A 19452-nucleotide genomic window follows, 5' to 3' on the forward strand; every position below is an offset into this window, starting at 1 on the left:
TATGTGAAACATTTTTATTTTTATTTGTCCTGTCAAACTATACTATTTATTTGGACGGCTAAACTATTTTGCTTGTTAAATTTTCATTTCACAATATGTTGAATGCAATGTAAAATTGACCGGCCAGCCGGCCACGCCTGTACATATGGGTCGGCGCATTAGGCACCCTGCCGACCCATATGTAAAACAAGGCGGACGTCGGGCGGGCTGCCAACCCAAACGGACAAAAATCAGATGAAATCGTCGTCCGTTTGAGTCGGCCCGTTGGAGTTGCTCTAATTCTTTCCATCTCAAAACAAAGTTGTACTACTAAAGTTGGAGAGATAGTTATTTTGGAACGGAGGCTGGGGTAGCTCATTCGTTCCCCAACTGACCATGATGCTCTTTCGCTTTCGCTCTGAAATGAATCACTCGAGAATCCTAGTAGATTGATCATTGGTGATCGATGACAAGCGCAGAGGACACGTGAGCACGGGCGCAAAGGGCGTGGCATCCGGGTCGGGTGGGCTCCATGCCCAAAGGACAAGAGGAACAAGAAAACAAAATTTCCAAGCACAAGGCCCTACTACTCTAGTACTACTACTAGATACTGCTGGTGGTGGGCCCCGCGGCAGAGCCTGTCCTCCCGTTAACGACATGCTTCCCACCACTCCGCCTGCCCTCGGCGCGCAGAGCAGAAGCATCCTCTCCCTCTCGGTGTACCGCCATCCTGCGCCACGTGTCCCCGGGACGGCCGGGATCGCTTGACCCCGTCCGCGCGCCCGCGCCTCGCTCGGGGAAAGGAACGGCAGAAAGGGATGGGACCGGGGCGATGCCCTGGCATGTGGGCCCGGCGGGATAAGGCCCCACCCTGCAGTGACGCGTCTATTTCGTTGGGCGCTCCCGTTCCAAAACAAGTCCCCGGAGAAAGTGCGGGCGAGAGGGAGGAGACGGGAGAAAAATAGAACGGGAGGGGGAGAGAGGGAGGGAGAAGGGGGAGAGAGATAAGGGGGGAGGAGGAGGAGGAGGTGGGATCGATGGCGTGCCCGCCGCTGTGAGATTGATCTCCCGATCGCGTCCCGGCCGCAGGTGAGCCCCGCATTGCCTTGCCGCCTCCGTCGACGCTCCTCCTTCATCGGTGCATTTTTCTGTCTGGGCGAATGCTCAGTTTTTCCCCCTGTTGCGTTGCCCCCATTTTTCTAGCTAGACAGAGGAGCCGCATTGCCCCGATTCGCGGCCCCTCTAGATCCGCTCCCCGCTTGCTTTCGCGGCTGCGCCGTGCTAGCACGATTGCCTCCCTCCCTCCCGTGGTTTCAGATGTCTGACTTGTGAAAAATGCAAATGTTCAAATCGATTTCTTCATCCGAATTGCTCTCTCGTCTAATTGAATCCAGACATTTGATGTGCGTACGATGCTCGCCAATAAAACCGGCCTGATTCTGCCTCCTTTCTTGTTTTTGTTTCGACAATGCACATTCGTTTGTCTGGTCCCGGTGCATGGGGGAGGTTTGGTTTCAGGTTTCAGTCCTGTCAATTGGCCGCCTTGCATGCCTTTTTCCCGCATGTATTCTGCTTTCGGCCATAACTCATTGGCATGTACTAGCTCCTGCCATCGGCGCATGTGCATCTTTGTCTGAATAATCTTGCATCTGCTTGCAGGATACCTGCCGGCAGTAATAGCATACAATGTATAGAAGTTTGATGCCAATGGCTTAGGTATCTCAAGCTGATACTTAAGGTGGATGCGGAAACCAAACTCCAACTCTTGAAGAGAAATTAAAAGTTCCCGTGCTTCAGTTTCTAGTGGTACATCCATATTCTTGCCAACCACTGCCTTCAGGGTCCTGGGCACACACCGTATTTCGGAATATCTATCACATTTTCTCTTGGCTTAGCTGACGATTATTATGACTTTATGACTTGTACATAGATTGAACTAGTATTACCGAAAAAGGCTTTTGCCCCGCTTTATATATTAAGCATCAACCATCAGCAGCTCGATACAAACTCACGCCACCCCAACACACGCACACACTCAAGGCGGATACATCTGCGATGAGCGCAGCAACACCACCCCTACCACTACAAGAGCTACCGGGGTCCTCAATCATGAACACGCCATCGCGAAAAGACGAAGCTGCATATGACGACCCGTGAGCTCCAAAGCGATGCCTTCAGAAAGGATACGACACCAGAGTGCCGCCATCGCCCAAACAGAAGATCAGTGTTTCCCCTGGAGCAACATGACGGGCAATGAGAACTGCGGCGACGCCTTCAAAAAGGGAACGAACATCGCTGCCGCCGGCGTGCCCGAAGACAGAAAATATTTTCACCCCGGTCCACACTTATTGCCCTTGGTAGTACGAATGCCGCACCACGGCCACCGATCGCCACACCCCAGCCGCCACGCCGTCCACACGACCATGGCAATCAGGCAGCACCTGAGCACGAGCTCCGCCCACTAGCCCCGCGCTGCCACCACCAAAGCCGACGTCCCGGCAGCGAAGACCACACCACTCCCATCAACATGGACCACTGACGCTGAGGCCGGAAAAGCAGGCCCTTTTGGTAAGTCCGGAACCCCGCCGGTCGGAGCAGTGCAGGGGGAGGCCACCCGGCCACGCTGCAGCCACCACGCCATTTCTCGAACCGGGTCCAGGTCACCGTCGCCACCCCTGGCAACAGCAAGACCCGGAGGCACCCCTGCCAATCCCCCGGAGCGCCCATGTCACCGAGGCCAGCCAAAGGCGAGAAGCGCTGAGCCGCCGTGCTCCACCTGTCAGGTGCGCTGCCAACCGTAGAGTCGAACGCTCCAGGAATCAAGAGGAGGGGGTCGAACCACCGCCACTACGCCGCCACCCCGACCAACCGAGAGGTCCTCGGCCAAGGCAGCCGTCCACGGCACCGCGAGGTCAGATTTGGCCGAGCCACCGCGGCCGCCGTCCCCAACCTCAGCCCGCACCGCCACCACCCACTGCCACTGCGCCACCACCATCCGCCGTGGCCACGGCAAAGGTGGCCACCACCAGCCTGGGCCGACCGCAGCCCGCGCCGGACCACGCCGCCGCCGTCTCTGGCACCCCAGGTGCGCCACCCACCTGGCCACCTGCCGCGGGGAGGCAGGGGCGCCCGGGCGCCGCATTTGCCCGTCACACCGCTGTGGAGCCCGGCTGCAGCGCCACGTTCCGGCCCGGGACGCCGGCCCGCGCCAGCACCACCCGAGCAGGAAGACACAGGGCCCCATCCCCGCCGGCGACGGCAGGGCTTTGCCTGGTCGTGCCCCCGGGCGGCAGCGAGGGAGGAGGAAGGAGAAGGAGGGGGCGGCGGCGGGGATACAATGTAATCGGCATGCACAAAGTTAAGTTAACTAGATAATACCCCGCACGTTACTGCGGGAACCAATTGCAACATATTTTGAGTGATTTAATTTTGTGAAACATGAGTAGCTGAATTAAGAACATATGAACTAAAACTAAAACACATATCATATATTGTATTTGATTACTGTGTAGTCGAAACATATATTGAATATAAGTAGCATAATACAATGAATTTTTTTTCTCATGCATGTTGAGTGGACCTTCGATGAGGTGACATGTGTGGTGAGGTGGGATGTGTGCATGGGATCAACCAATAATGGAATTTTTTCCCCATACATGTTGTGGTGGGCCTTTGATGAGCTGGCATGTGTGCATGTTAAGATATTAGAGATAGTGGGAACGAACTATTTAGGTTATATAGGATGAGTTTATATCTTAAAAAAAGGTATATAGGATGAATACAATCAGAATACATTTAACTGTAGCTCTGATAGAGAGACGTCTTTATCCAAAAACTCGACAAATTAGTGATTCCTTCCAAATTATGGTGCTATATCGTGCTATTTATTTTGTAATTATCATTAACAAGTCTCATGGATTTATTATGAGTAACACTGTACATTGCATCAGCCGCTTAAGAAACATCAACTTGTTGGTGGGACAGATCATCCTGAGTTGTTCATAAGTCAGCTATTTTGAGAAGACAATGTCAGCTTCAGAGTTCAGGATTCCTTACCAGCCAGTAAGATTGTCATATGATTCAAGTATAGCATTATTATTTTTCATATCTTCTCCCTGTTCCTTATCCGCTCTAGCATTTCAGCAAAGTATTCATTGGACCCCACTGTTTAGTCACTTTTTCAGTTGATTTTAATTTTCTTCCAGAAGATATTAGACCAATATAATTAATGTTTTGCAATAAAATGTGAGACAAAGAGCTCACTTTGGTTTATCGGTGAGTGAGTGCCTGCTATGTTTATCAAGTGGTGTACTTGACTAACAAAAAAAAAGATCTTCAATATGCATTCCAGTGAAAGACATGCCAAATGAAATGAAATTATGGTTCATGACATTTGGGTTGTGAATAAAGTAAGCAGGCTGACAATATATAGGGGGCCGCTAACAGTAAAATTCTATTAAAACAAGAAACATTTACAGAGTGGGGCTGTACAAGCAGACTTACTAAAATTTTCAAACGTTTTTGTGCTGGTATTGTAGACTTTCAAGGAGTTGATGTGGCTCCACCGTGCCGCTTCTTTGCTTCTCCTTTACTGGCAATAGAACAATTATTTTAGTTTTTGTAGTTCTTTGTATATGTGTTTCTAATGCGTAGATTCTATGATTTAGTCTCACTGTACTTCTGTTGTTAAGAGTCACTAGACAGCTGATAAGCATAAAATATTATCATTTATAGACAAAATGGGTTGTCTGGATTCCAGAAATCAAGTTAAACCATATCTTGTGTTTTTAATGAAATTTATGCAGGGGCTACCTTTTGACTACCTCAAAGAAAAATATGTGTTGTTACTTTATAAAATAAAATAACTACCTTTATGTCACTTGGACAATATGGTGCCTGGCTAGCCTGCATATTTGTTCAAGTATATGGGAATTGGCCAAACTTCTCCATCAGTTCGGGCTTTTGGTTCTACTAGTTTGTGCATGAAACTTAATATGGTACTAGGCACAAGAGGTCTTGGGTTCAAGTCTCGGCTTTTGAATACAAAAATTTGCTTGCCCTGCCCTCCTTTTGTCCACGTTTAGGCCTTCTCAAACCACATGTGAGAGGGGGTGTTGAAGTATATGTGGATCGCCCGACCTTCTCCATCAGTTTGGACTTTTGATTCTGCTGGTTGGTGCATGAAACTTAGTACTTATGACTTAAGGCGAAGTGGTATTTTAGTACAAGAGTAGGCGATAAAGATAAGAAAGAGACTAAGGGAGATTTCTAAATTTTGTGAAGGAATGGTAACCATCGATATGAATATATAGTCTTCCATAGCACCTTTATCAATAACAAAAGACAAATGTTCTGTTGTTAAGATCCTCTGTTGTTGATTCAGTTGATACTATGTGCACATAAATCTGCGCATGTAAAGTTTGCTTGTTTTAGTTAATCTCAAGTTCTGCCTGCCTTGTTATCACTTGTTTGTTGCTTTATGCTAAGTACTTACTCCACTTCGTTTCATCCTTTTGATAGGTATCATCTTCGCAGCCTTCGGAGAATACAGGTCAGTTCAAGATATGCCGATGTGGAGAGGGAGACCTGAACTCCCAGACTGGTGAAACCGGTGATAGTCCACAAACTGCATGTCCTAACTGCCAGGTTTGTCGGATCAACTTGCACTCAAAGTTTATGTCACACTGTTCTCCAAATGACCTTAAGCTTTGGTAGAATGTCTCTCTATATATGTTTACATAAGCCATGTAACTGCTACACGTAGCTGCAACTTCAGATTTACTATAAGTCTATGTTTATAATCAGAATGGGAGTCTTTAAACTGCTATATTAACTCCGAATGATGGTGTCAATTTTGTATATCTGTTTGCAGGTTCTTAAGAGTGGACATTTACTGCTTTCATCTAAAGGTATGTTCGGATGGCTAAATTGTGGTTTAGCATGGCTAGATATATATTTCTCCCTCTCTTTTACCTGCTAGATGTTACATCTAAACAGGATGTTTGTGGTAAGGACTACGGTCAGAAGCCCTCCAGTTCATATATCTATTAATAGGAATTTTTTGTCCTTCCAATGGGATACTAAATTAATACTCCCTCCGTCCCAAAATAAGTGTCTCAACGACGGAGGGAGTATGATTGAAGCACAGAAGAACAGCAAAACATGTTGCCTGAAGTCACACAATTATGACAATGTTAATCATATCACTTGTCATGGAGCTTTTATAAACATGATGCCCATTAGACGTTACTTGTATTACTGTATCATATTCTAGCAGGTAGAATATTAGCCAGTTTGCTGAACTATATATTGCAAAGTATAATCAGTCACATTAAGTTAGAACTCGCTATGGTTCAACCTAGTCGCTCTTGTACTGAATACTAAAAATCTAACAACATACTATCTGTTTATTTCTCTGATGGCATGGGGGCATTATAGGGCTTGCTTCCCCATAAAGTCATATGCTTAAAAGTTTGGGCATAAAGTAAAGTGTACTTCTGTAAAATGCCTGGTCTGTAGGCTAATCTAATTGCTTCACAATCATGATACCTTTAAGCCCAATGAAGAACGAAGTCAAGCCAACAGACATGGTTGATTATTTTTACTGAAATTGTCAAGGAAATTCTGTTGCAGTTTAATTAAGTGGATCAGAATGTTTCTATTTATAACTCCATATTTTGCATGTGGAATTTTGTTGCTACCCAAACTGTCATTTTCTTACATTTGATCACCTTTGCTTTAATTTAAATTCTAAATATTTGTAGCCATACTATTCTTCATATTTAATTATTTATGATACATAACAGGGATTGGTTGGACAACATGGAAAAAGCGCTGGTTTATTCTTACAAGGGCATCATTAGTGTTCTTCAGAAGTGACCCTGTAAGATACATTGCAGTACTTTGCTGTGTTTCTTTGCATCAGCTATTCACTCGTAAAGATCCTATGATTAACTTGCTTTGTTCTCCAAGCTTAACACAAACTTTATTGTAACAAAGCAGACTAAAGGTCTGCACGGCATTAGATTGTAAATCTGCTAGTTGACTGCTCAGTTGGGTTATCTAATTCTTGTAGCAAATGCTTGAACCTTATTTATTTTCCATGAAATTTCTATTACCATGATTGCTATGTGGGGAATTCCCTATGTGTGCCGCATGGCCCAAGAAGGCCAGCAACTGGCGCTAGCTCCAGCCAGTGCAACCAATTAAGGACAATATCCCTATATTATCTATAAGTAAATGGGTTCTTTTAATCTGAGCCATAGCCAATTGGAGATACGATATGGTTTGCTCAATTGTGTTATATTTATATGTAGAGGACCCATTGGTGTTATGTTATACGATATGGTTTGTTCCTTACATTGGAATTGTGTTATATTTATATGTAGAGGACCCATTGGTGTTATGTTAATTAAGCAATGAAATAGATTCTCTCACTCGCTTCTCCTAGCTGTCCGCTACGCTATTGCCCCCCTGGAGTTGCCAGCCTTGTTCCACAGTAGCTCCAAGATCATGATCCCAAGTTTCCAACAGTGATTGAAAATAGAGCATCAAGTATACATCTCGTTGTTTACAACACCAGTTATATGCAACTTCCGGTTTGTACCATCGGTTAATCGATACTACTAGAAAATGTGTGCGGCCCTAGGGAAGCTACCAATCTGCCATTTCTTGTTGTAGAACTGATGGGTGTGGTACTACATATTGATTGTGGTTTGGTGCTTTATATATAAAGCGGGGCGAAAGCCTTTTTTGGTACATATTGATTAATAGCACATGCAAGTTCGCGCGAGTCTTTTTCTGTGCTGATGTTGTATTAGTACTATAAACTACTCCCTCCATTCCACAATGTATTGCGCCCGCGCTTCCCGAGATCTAAGTTTGACCATAAATTTAACCAACAAGACCGACTGCGGTGGGAGCAAAAATTATACCACTAAATTTATATTGAAAATACGAATTCAGTGGTATAATTTTTGCTCCCGCCGCAGTTGGTCTCGTTGGTTAAATTTGTGGTCAAACTTAAATCTCAGGAAGCGCGGGCGCACTACATTGTGGAATGGAGGGAGTATAATGTAGTAATTTTTGCTGCAAATTCATTTTAATGGAGTACATGAGTGCAGCTGACGAAAACTTTATATATAACCTGAAGTCTTTAGCAAAATGCTTCGAGGAAAGAATCAGAAGTCTAGATATCATTCTGTATAGCTTGTTATCTGATCTGCTTGTTAAGGTTGAGTAAGGGCATAATTAAAGTACACATGATAGTATGCTAGCCGACACCATGTAAAATACATGAAAGGTGAAAGGCAAGTTATATCAGCTAATGGCATCTTATTGCTCAGATATCCCAACGAATTAGTGCCTACTCTGGTCTAGGTCATAATCCTAATACAAATAGTGATACTTGCACAATTTAAGGAGTGAACCTGAATGTGAAGCGGGATATAAATTCTCTTTTCATACTATTAATTGGATACCGGAAGTGACAGAAAGCAAATAGTAAAGGCAAGGATATTGTTGACTGTTACTGTCACCATTTTTTAGGGGGTGAACATGATTACAGAACAAGTACTACTGCTGAAGCATACATAGTTCTTTTAGGATTCTTCGTGACATTTATGGGCAACTATAAATATTAGTATTAGGCCTCTAAACATGCCAATTGCTCCTATGTTCTGCTTTATTTTCAGAATGCACCTCCCAGAGGAAATGAACCAGTTGTTACACTTGGTGGAATCGACTTGAATAACTCCGGAAGGTATGCATAATTGAAATTTTGCTGAAAGGGGAATTTCCTTTAATGCTATCCAATAAACATATAATTTTGATAAATGTTTCAGTGTTGTAGTCAAAGAAGACAGGAAACTTTTAACAGTGTTATTTCCTGATGGCCGCGAAGGGCGTACTTTTACTCTGAAGGTTGGTTTCATATCTTTCAGAGTTCCTGTCGTACTGATCTTTGTGTTCCCATTGGGACGATTGGCATTTCTTAGTATTGTTCTTGAGGATCAGTAAATAGCGGGGTAACAGGGGTGGCTGTGGGACTGGAGCAGTGGAACATGGCAACCCTGGTTGTGTTTGGGAGGGGCAATTGTTTGATTAATATTCAATACTACTATCATACCTGTGTGGCACTGTTTAGGAATTTAATGGTGTGATTTGTCTCCAAGCAGGCAGAAACTACGGAAGAACTCAACGAGTGGAGAAATGCATTAGAGAGTGCTTTAGCGCAGGCACCAAGTGTAGCGAGTACAGTGGGGCAAAATCCAATATTTAACGCTGATGGAACAGAATCTTCTGAAGCTTCAACTGAACAGTGTAAGCTATGTTAACTTTCACCCAACCTGCACAAGCTGGGCTAACATCTAAGCTTTTGTTTTATTTTTGGGCTAATGGTATTTATATAAAAATAGACAAGTCACATTGTGGCTGTATTTATGAAATTTCTTGATGTCAATTTTTTCAGACTTCATTCTTATTGTTTGATCACACCTGTTTTTGTTTCATTTCATATATCTGGCAAAGTATGTTCCAGACTTCCAGTTTGGTGTTCAACTTCATCGTTCACTACTTGAAAAAAAAATCTTAATCACTTCCTAAACGTGCTAATGGTTGAGAAATTCCGGGGCACTCAAAAAATGAAGTTTGTAGGATAAATTCCAGTTTGGATGTCATGTCTCTAGAGATGATGACCCCGTAGGGATATATTTTCTTGCTTCGTTCCTCCATGCACTTGATCAGGGCATGGGCAATCACTACTTACATGAAGATCCTTATTCCTTCTATTATTCATTAATATTTAATTCAGCTGGATTCTGCTGTTACAGAAAAAACTGCATTATGCAGATCTAAGTAGGTTTATTTTGTATGCCAGTGTCAGATGCCATAGTATTTATTGCCATTTATTTGTTGAGTCAAATGTATAATGTCTAATTTATTATTCTTTCCCACATCGGTGTGTGCTTATGTTGCACTGAATAAACAAATTCTGTTGTTTCGTTTGCAGCGGAGGATAAATCATCTGTTATTGGGAGACCTGCACAGTTTGCACTTATAGAGGCTGATGGTAGTCCAGCTTTCCTGGAGAAGGCCTTGAGGTTCATTGAAGATTATGGTAAGTGTTTTCCCCTGTAATATCAGTACACTATCCAGACCGACCCTTCGTTAGGTTTAGTTTTATGCTCATATTTACCTGGTGTGCATTGAAAGCAATCATGCGGAAACAGACATTTAAAAATCTTGCCGTTCAGTAACGAGCAGAAAAACACTGTGTTTGTAGGTTGCAAGGGAGAAGGAATCCTCCGTCAATCTGCTGATGTTGAAGAAGTCAAACGCAGATTTCGTGATTATGATAAGGGTGATTTCCTCTGTTCTAACTTTTTTGTTCTTATTTAAGATGTTTGGCAATTTAGTGTCGCAGGAGTTTTACCATTGTTTAATTGAATCTTTAGAAGACTTTTTTTTCTTTGCCCTGCACTTTCACAAAGATTTTCTTTTGAAGATACAACTATTTTGCATAACCTCTGAGAATTTTATGTCTGCTAGTTCACTTTAACTGTTTTTTGTAGGAAAGAAAGAGTTCTCCCCAGATGAGGATGGGCATGTTATTGGTGACTGTATTAAGGTGTTTATTTGGCAACGCTAACTCTGATGTCACAAGGAATATACTATGTTTCTATATTTTTTGTAACATTTGTTTTGCTCCAAACTACAGACTATTCTTCGAGAGATGCCAGCTTCGCCAGTTCCTGCAGCATGTTGCACCGCGCTGGTTACAGCTTACCGTAAGACTGGCTCAGAACTTTATTTATAATTGAAGAACAATAATGCATTCCTCAGCCTAAAAAAACTGATGTATAATCCCAATAACTATTTTTCATGAAGTATGTACCAAAAAATCAGCACCAGTATGCCCTCGGAACATTTTTATTTGTTTGGAACCATAAACTGATAAAGACAAGTGATGGTGCAGGAACTGACAAGACAAAAAGACTTGATGCTTTAAATAAAGTTGTATATGAAGTTTTCCCGGAACCAAATCGGCAATTACTGCAGAGGTATTTACCTAGGATGCTTTTGTTTCAAATTTTATCACCAAAAGTGTTATGTCTTGGATTGTCATTCTGTAAGAATATGTCCTCATCCGTTTACATTATCTAATGGTTTGATGATGAGTTAAATTTAGCCTGCACAGCAATAGCAACATCAAATTCCACCAATGAATACCAGACTCATCGGTTTTCTTTTAGGATCCTTAAGATGATGATGATCGTTGGATCACACAAAGCTGTGAACAGGATGTCTAATTCCGCTTTGGCGGCTTGTATGGCACCACTCCTTCTTCGTCCTCTTCTTCTTGGTGAATGTGAAATTGATAAAGACTTCAGTATGGCTGGGGATGGTTCATTCCAGCTGCTTCAAGCTGCCGCTGCAGCCAACCATGCTCAAGCTATTGTTATCATTATGCTTGAGGAATATGATCAGATATTTGATGTATGCTCTTTCTTCCCTTGTCATGTTCTTATTTATTTCTTTTCTTTTTATATTAGGTTCTCCTTGAAGTTATGTCATGAATACTAATTCAACAGTAACCTATATAGGACATAGAAGAAGGTTCTTCGGACGCTTATACTGAGTCTGACGACGGTGATGTTGACAAGGAATATTCTACAGATAATGACAACCATGATGAGGATGGTTCTTATGATTCTGGTGATGATGACATTGAAGAAGACTTGGATGATAATACCGAACACTCTTCTGGCGGCAGTGAATGTGATGGCAATAGTAGAATCAATGCCAAACGTGACAAGGTATGCTAACTGACAGCAATAGTACAAATTTCAAACATTATAGATGGAGCATTCCAAGTGCTGGTGTCAGAATTTCCTGCAAAAACCATGTTTCCTTGCAAAAAAAGAGAGAGAGAGAAGATAAGTCAGCTTATATTCAATGAAAGAAACTATGGATGATCTTCCCTTAAAAATGTGATAGTTGATCTCCTTATCAAAATTAATTTCACTTTTGCCAGTCAAATTTTATGGTGAAATCATACATTGAACATGTTCGCTCATCCGATAGTGTCTTCTCAATGTGCAACTTGTCACTGAAGTTTCTTTCTAAATCTGGTAAATGAGTATTCTGTTTAAAGGCTAATATTTTGCTGGTCGAACCAAGTAGTCATAAAGATGAATAGATTATGCTTTCATATTTGACTTGCCCACAGTTTCATCAGGTGCATGCTGATAAGAAGTCAACAGTTGATTCAGCGTTTCCAACATAGCTTAAAACTTAGTGTGAATTTCTTACATAGCTTAAATCTTAGAACTTAAAGTGCCCTTCCGAGGGCTTGTAAAAACTCTTCTTTCTATCAATGCATTAAAATGCAAGGCTTTTGTGTTTTCTCGAAGAAAACAGGGACTGCTTATTGCTATATATTTCAAATATATTCTTGAAGCTTGTATTTCATTCTTGTATGAAAAAACCTTGGTCACACTCTCAGTAGCTTAATGGTCTGGGATATGATATTGAAGAAGACTACTTCTAATACAAAATGACACGCATTTGGGTGTGTTCAAGGAAAATAAAGACTACACTTTAGGGCCCCCTTGCATGAAGCCTCAAATAACTAACTCATGTGCTTTAAACACACAGATTGGCCAAAACTATGGCCTTATGCTCTGATTTAATGCACTTGTAAACTTCTTTGTCTCCCTTACAATTCATCTTGCTCAATTTATTTAAAACAATATCTCTGGCACTGCATGTACTGACAATGATAGGTTGTTCAACCTCAGATGAAAGTGGGAAAAACAGAACGTGGTTTGTCAAGGGAGGACAAAGGATCACATGCATCCACAGATCATATAGCAAAATCCCATTCATCATCTTCGAAAGCAAAATTTATGAAGTCAAGCAGCTCAGCTAATAGGGACAAAAAGACATTATGGGGCCGTACTTCAGTAAGTTCAGTTGTTATCTGCATAGTTCTGCATTTCAATGCTACCACGATAATCATAAAGTTTGACGAGTAATGTATTTACAGGCAAGAAAGGACCTGGACGTTGAGGGCTGCAGTGATGATGAGTAAGTAGACGGCTATATGCTCCTGTAATGCTCATTTGAATGTGCATTTATTGGAGACATAAAATAATTCCAAAATGCAGCTGTAAAAAAAGTTTTCAAACGTTCATGCAAAACACGACCATATATTAACTGTAAAAACATCTATACATATGGGACTCTTTATTCATAGGATTATAACAAGGGAATAGGAAAGAAATACAGGAACGCAATAGGAATGCATGTGTAGAACAGAGGATTGTAAAACACTGGAAAAGTTTTACATGACTTGTTTGAATTGTAAAAATACAGGAGTCCTACTAATGATGTTCCAACACTAACTTGATTGATCCCATCACTGTGCTTTACCTTGATCCTACGCGTAGGAATAAAACATGAGGTCATACTGGATGCTAAATTTCCTATGTTTTTCCTTTGGAATGGCGTCAAAAGTAAATTTCCCTATGATTTCCTTTGCCTCATTCCTACGAATAAACGATGCTACAACGACGAAATCCATAAGAGTTCTAATTCTTTGTTTCCCTTCAAATCAAAGAGGCTCATAATTGTTATATTCATCCTCCAGGTCTTGTATCTTTACGTAGCTCTTAAATGGTTATATTTGTGCATGAATATTTAAAATGCACACATTATATCACATGTTGTATATCCTTGGATTTTCCACATTTCTTTTCAAAATGCACTAGTGCATGTCATCAAGTAAACAAAATATAGCATGTCAAGTGCAGATTTTGAGCAACTCTTTTTGAAAACATGTACCTGCTTTAAAAAAATATGTGAAACAGTCAAGGACAAACAAACGTGCTGTAATGCGAGAACTTGAAAGCGCAAATATGAGCATTTGTGAACTGCAAAAGGCATATACACATGCTGTAATATGTGCACTTGAAAAGCTAACACACAAATATGACGATTTGTAAACTGCAAAAGGTATTTGCACATTTTCCATGGTCAGTCCTGGAACGTCATTGCATAATAGGTGGAGCATTTATCATTTGCATCTGCAATAGTTGTACCTTCTAAAAATTGCCATAGAGATTGAGGTTTGCATAATGGTGTGGAATTTTTTGTTTGTATGGGTGAGTCAGAGAGTGCACATGGTTTTGAATTGCATACTTGCACACTAGAAAAGATCCCCAAATTGTAGATGGGCCAACATGTTACAAGATGTAAACCTGTAAATATTGTGCAAAAATATGATCAACGTGCACAGTACAACAAAAACAAAAGGTTGTAGCCGCAAAAGTCCAAAAGAAAAATTGCATCTTTCATCTTCTTTGCATAACACACATTTTTGTAGGCACACAAGTTATACATGTTGCTATGATTCCTTTTTAGATTCTTCCGAGATGAACAAGTACTTTCTGGAATACATGCACTCACCCGTGCATGCACATACTTTCTGGAGTATTATTTTCCCATAATATTTATAATTTACACTGTCGATATTTTTGAGCTATTGATATTCTAATTGAGCTTCTGTATTAGGGCTCTTATTGAGAAGCTTGAGAACAACAAGGCCGATCTCCAATCTAAAGTTTCAAAGGAGGTGCATCCTTTTCCCCTAGGACCACACAAAGTTATGTAACATCAAATTCTTTCATCTGAAATGATGTTTGTATTTTTCAGGTCAAAGAAAATAAAAACCTCCAGACAAGTCTAGAAAAGCGGAAAGGAACATTACATGAATGCCGTTTAGCACTTGAAAAAGAAGTAAGAGCTGAAACTCAAGGTTTTTATTTTCTTTCCAGAAAGAGAACCCCTAGGTTGCTTCTCTCATAAAGGGATTATGATACCATCAACGAAAGGAAACTTGCAATAGATGTGGAAAAGCATCAGAAACTATGTGCAACAGGAATATTACGCTAGCAATTATAAGCACAAGTACTATCCAAATATCTTAAGCCAAGAAATGTGACCACATCACGAAAGCCACATTAAGTTTGGGGATGGTACTCACATTTTGGAGTCAACAAATGGATTTTCTGCACTTTACTCAGGGTTTGATTGTGTCATTTCTTCAGATGGGCCATTAATTCTTGCTGCTGAAGCATCTGACATGCAGCACTACAAACTCATGTTCCTTCACCTTTTCCCCTTTTAAATGCTTCATTAGCTGTTACAGAAAACATGATTTGCGTGCCTTGCTAATCATACTTCTCTATCTCAGAAATGTTCTTTAGCTTTAAGACACTATCCTATATCATAGCAAAGGCAACCAAGCTACCAGTTCTGGCTCTACTTGACAGTCAAACTTTATTAGGTATCAGAAAAAACTCCTTGAGATTTTGTCGAAACATACGAGTTTCTGCTGCATTTTGTTTTGTGTATTATGTTTGACTGGTTCTATCTTAAGATGTTTTAGTAACTCTCTACAAGCTAAGAGCACTTACCCGGACAGCCCCATGTGGCCATGTAATTTTCATACTTGATTTAGGCTACAATTTGAACCATTAGCCACGATGAGGCATCAGTTGATGTGACAATACACATGATTTTAGCTTTTTTCCCCTCCATTGAAATAATGTCAAGTAATGCTAAACAATTATCTTTCTCGTAACAATGATATATTATGACCTGAACTCCACTAGCCATGGCGGCCCAAACTGGATAATTCTACTAAGACCTTTAAATGCCACTGTCGTTCTCATTTATTCATCACAAATTGGATGATACAACTTATTATACAATGGGTACCTTACTGGGACTTTCAGTTAATGGTGACCACCAGTCTATGAGCCCTCAAGGTAGGCGATTGTTTGATACAGCAAATTATAACTCACGACTATATGGTACTCTTGAGCTCATGGAGTTGTTTTGGTACGTTTTTAGAGTAAGTTTTGCATTTTCTATTCAACATGAATAGCTTGTGCATTCAACAGGTGGAAACTTTGCGAGATCAGCTGCATAAGGAGAGAAGTTTGAGGGCCTCATTGGAGTCTGGCCTGATGAATATGCGAAGAGGGCAGGTGTCCCTCCCGTCGTCAGTAGACAGCAAGGTACTCGGTGTTTATATTTCATTAAATCTTAAATTCTTTTCACCGTTTTGAAATTTTTTCTTCTGTTAAAAACAGACTAAGGCTAATCTTGAGGAAGTTGCTGCTGCTGAAGCTGATGTTTTGAATTTGAAGCAAAAGGCTTGTGATCTACGCGGACAACTCAGCAGCCAGGCCCAGCTAAGCTCCATCTCACTATGTGAATCATGCAACAAACGGCTCCAAGACAAGCTTGCCGAGTAAGGCTTTGTTTTTTTAGTTGGAGTACTAAGGCTTGATAGATCCTTTCTTAGTATTTTGTTCTGTCTATTTAGAGTTCTTAATCATGGAAAGGAATATACTTGAAATAGACTTGTACTGAAGTGGCTACTTTTCTCCAGAGAGAAACAAAATGAAATCAGCTCATCAACCGAAGCATCATCGGCTATTGGGGCCAATTCTTTATCTCGAATGTTACCCAATGCAGGCATGGTAAGACCATACGAGTACAGAAGTCTAATGCTTTTCCTTCCGCTTTGCTAGAAATGTCCTGTCTGGGACCGGGACTGCTACTCTGCTGTTACCTTGCTCTGAATGGTCTAATGTTATTCCTGATACTATACTGGAATGGTAAACATAATATATGCTGTTCAAACTGTATAAGCAAGCTAGTCATGTGAGTTGGAATTTTCCTGATATACAATAAGAACCTAAAATGTCAGTAACAATTATGCCAAAAGAATGCCCTTGTTATCTTGCATATTTCAATACTTTACAAATAGTACATTAACTGGCAAAGGGCCCAGGCTCATTGAAGTTAAGGATGACTAGATGGAAATACAACCTGGTTGTGCTTTTAAGTTCTTCCATTTTAGTTCCATTATTCAATAAAAGAATTGATTCATTTCAGGCGGATATTGTTGAACAATTGAGAAGGCAAGCCGCACAGAATTCGTCTTCTTCAACAGGTAAGCCAGCCCACCAGAAGCTGCAACTGAGTACTAACTATCAATACAATACAGGTCCAGTTGGTAATATCAGTAATTATACTTGATATCATTAGAGTAACTGTGCCCAAGGAAGCAAAAGTTAATAGCAACAATCTTAGTAGTTCAAAATGATTTGTTTTGCCCAGGTGCTCAAAGATTGTTGAGGCAAAACTCAAATAGTCTACACAGGCTTCAAGGACCGAATGCCTTTTCAAGTAATAGAACAGAGGTAATCTGTATGCCTTGGGACGTATATATGCTGTTTTTTTGCCTCCATAAACCCTCGTTTCTTAAGCCCTTGTTTGATATAAGTTTGTGGGTGCTACTACTGCCTCTCTTTTTCATTTTACTGAATTTATGCAACTATATATGCATGTTATTTCTTTCAGGAACCTGGGGGTGGACCACCAACTGCATTAGCTAAGCTGACAAACCGGCTCAACTTCTTGAAAGAAAGAAGGGCAATGCTCGCAAGTGAGATGCAAAACTTAGATTTGGCTCGCCCACCAACGGCTGCAGCTCCAAATAAAGACTCCACATGAGGACTGGGAATTTGACACTGCATCATCTTAAAGCTAGAAAATCAAGTAGTGGAGCGATGCACATATGACAGCGCCACAGGGACTATGAGGTGGAGATGCATATGATAATCCTACCGTGAGAGTTGGACCCAGTTCAAGATGCGTGCACATGTATTTTCATTGGAGGAGCATCGCTGGTAGTGTTCACCAAAATCGCTGATCGCACGAACAGCCTAGTTTTAGAGTACCATAATTAATTAACCCCACAGTTTTATTGTGTTTCCATAATGACATTTTGAAAGTATTGAATTGTGGCATGTATAAGAAACATATCTCCGTAAATTCTAGACCACAGCCAAAGTGCTCTTCCAAATGCAGCCTGAGAGAGTTTGACCGTATGTTTTTCTTTTTTCTTTTTGCTGCGGTATATGACCAAGTTCTGTGGGAGTACCGTATAAGATATGGATTCAGATACACATACACCGATGGCGGTTCCTGTGCCACAACCCAGAAAGGATGGACAATATTTCAGGATTTTCATCTCTTCCGTTTACTGTTTTGCAGCAGTTGCATGGCTAAAGCATACTGTTTTGTGACTATAGTCATCGATATGTGTAGAGCATCTCTGAAAGCTTTGAAGGTACTAAGATGGATCAATTGGAATTTTGTTGAGTGACGCACGTTAGCGAGAGCAGGGGTGTGGAATCTTTGCTGCCATGATGATGTAGGGTGAGATATTCCATGTTCTTTTTTTTGCGAGGATAATTTCCAATCTATTCATCAAACATCATGGCAATACAAAGAACACAAGAAGAATAGAAATCACATCTATGTCCGTAGACCACCTAGCGACAACTACAAGTACTGGAGCGAGCCGAAGGCGCCGCCGTCATTGCCCCTCCCTCACTGAAGTCGTGCAAACCTTGTCGTAGTAGACAGCTTATAAGACGTCGTGCTAAGGGCCCCAAGGACCACCACACCAAAACAGTCTGTCGCTGATGAAGTGAAGTGTAAATCGAAATGATCCAACCTGAAGACACATGAATATAGATAAACAAAGACTGGATTCAAGAAGATCCATCAAAGACTGATGCCAACCGAATCCCGCGAGATCCGTCAAAGACACACCTCCACACGCCCTCCGACGACGCTAGACACACCGCCAGAGCGGGGGCTAGGTGGGGAGAACCTTATTCCATCTTCAGGGAGCTGTCGTCGCCTCGTCTTCCTGAGCAGGACACATACCCTAAACAATCTAAAAACACCTAAAACGGAGCACGAGCCCTCCCACCGGCAGGGCCAGATCCACCACGCCTCCATGACCCTAAGGCCACATGAGACGAGGAAGATCGGCGACAAGGCCGGTGAGAGGCAGAGAAACCCTAGCTTGACTCTCTCGTGGAAGGAGATGAGGAAAATGTTTTGGGTTCGTTATGGCTTGGACTTTCTTGCACGATATTGATGCATGGACGCACGCCCGACTACCTTGTCATATCGTTTTTATGACATTTTTCATTTATAACTATTAGTAACTAGATAAAAGAAAGTAACTACCAATTGGAATATTGTTTTGTTGTTTTAGGGTTTTTAATAAATTAAACTAAGGTGAATAAAATGCAACTAACAAACTACATAAAAGGAAGATAAAAATTGTAATGCACAACCTAGAAGACTTAATGTCACCTCCTCGACAACAGCATAAAAAAAGGGCTTGATGTTTGCTACTCTCGTGATAGCGCTAGGCAATAGTTGATGGGACAATAAAAACAGAGGTTTGCAGCAAGTGGTAATCTTTTCCTTCAACCGAGAGACCAAGGTATGATTCCCTAAAGGCAACACCCATAGACTCTATCAAGTAACATGCAATACACATTACGAAATTGCTTGTGCCCCGAATAATTG

General features: G+C 41.5%; 1 protein-coding gene across 5 annotated transcripts; it reads left to right on the forward strand.

Annotated features, from left to right (window-relative positions):
* The first annotated feature begins 900 nt into the window (after positions 1–900).
* On the forward strand, positions 901–18097 carry LOC125552350 (rho GTPase-activating protein REN1). Of its 5 annotated transcripts, none has more exons than XM_048715858.2 (26): positions 901–1068; positions 1639–1785; positions 3930–4041; positions 5500–5625; positions 5852–5888; positions 6786–6862; positions 8673–8740; positions 8823–8901; positions 9156–9300; positions 9989–10096; positions 10262–10339; positions 10551–10606; positions 10697–10766; positions 10955–11039; positions 11232–11475; positions 11583–11795; positions 12780–12944; positions 13028–13068; positions 14554–14614; positions 14695–14778; positions 15948–16064; positions 16140–16300; positions 16442–16532; positions 16951–17008; positions 17176–17258; positions 17419–18097. In XM_048715858.2, the coding sequence occupies exons 3-26, from the start codon at positions 4006–4008 to the stop codon at positions 17569–17571; spliced, it is 2436 nt and encodes an 811-aa protein (XP_048571815.1). In that variant the 5' UTR covers positions 901–1068; positions 1639–1785; positions 3930–4005; the 3' UTR covers positions 17572–18097. The 5 variants fall into 5 exon arrangements, with proteins under 5 accessions (XP_048571815.1, XP_048571819.1, XP_048571816.1 ...); XM_048715862.2 differs by having other exon boundaries at positions 3964–4041; XM_048715859.2 differs by lacking the exon at positions 1639–1785.
* Positions 18098–19452: the final 1355 nt, after the last annotated feature.

This window comes from Triticum urartu, chromosome 4A (genome assembly GCF_056163025.1).
Source record: "Triticum urartu cultivar PI428250 chromosome 4A, HENAU_Tu73, whole genome shotgun sequence".
Classification (NCBI taxonomy): Eukaryota; Viridiplantae; Streptophyta; class Magnoliopsida; order Poales; family Poaceae; genus Triticum; species Triticum urartu.

Coding starts and splice junctions, on each gene's coding strand:
- LOC125552350 (XM_048715858.2), top strand. CDS start 4,006: ATGTCAGCTTCAGAGTTCAGGATTCCTTACCAGCCA. Junction 14,779..15,947: donor GTTTAGCACTTGAAAAAGAA/GTAAGAGCTGAA, acceptor TGCATTCAACAG/GTGGAAACTTTGCGAGATCA. Junction 16,065..16,139: donor CGTCGTCAGTAGACAGCAAG/GTACTCGGTGTT, acceptor TGTTAAAAACAG/ACTAAGGCTAATCTTGAGGA.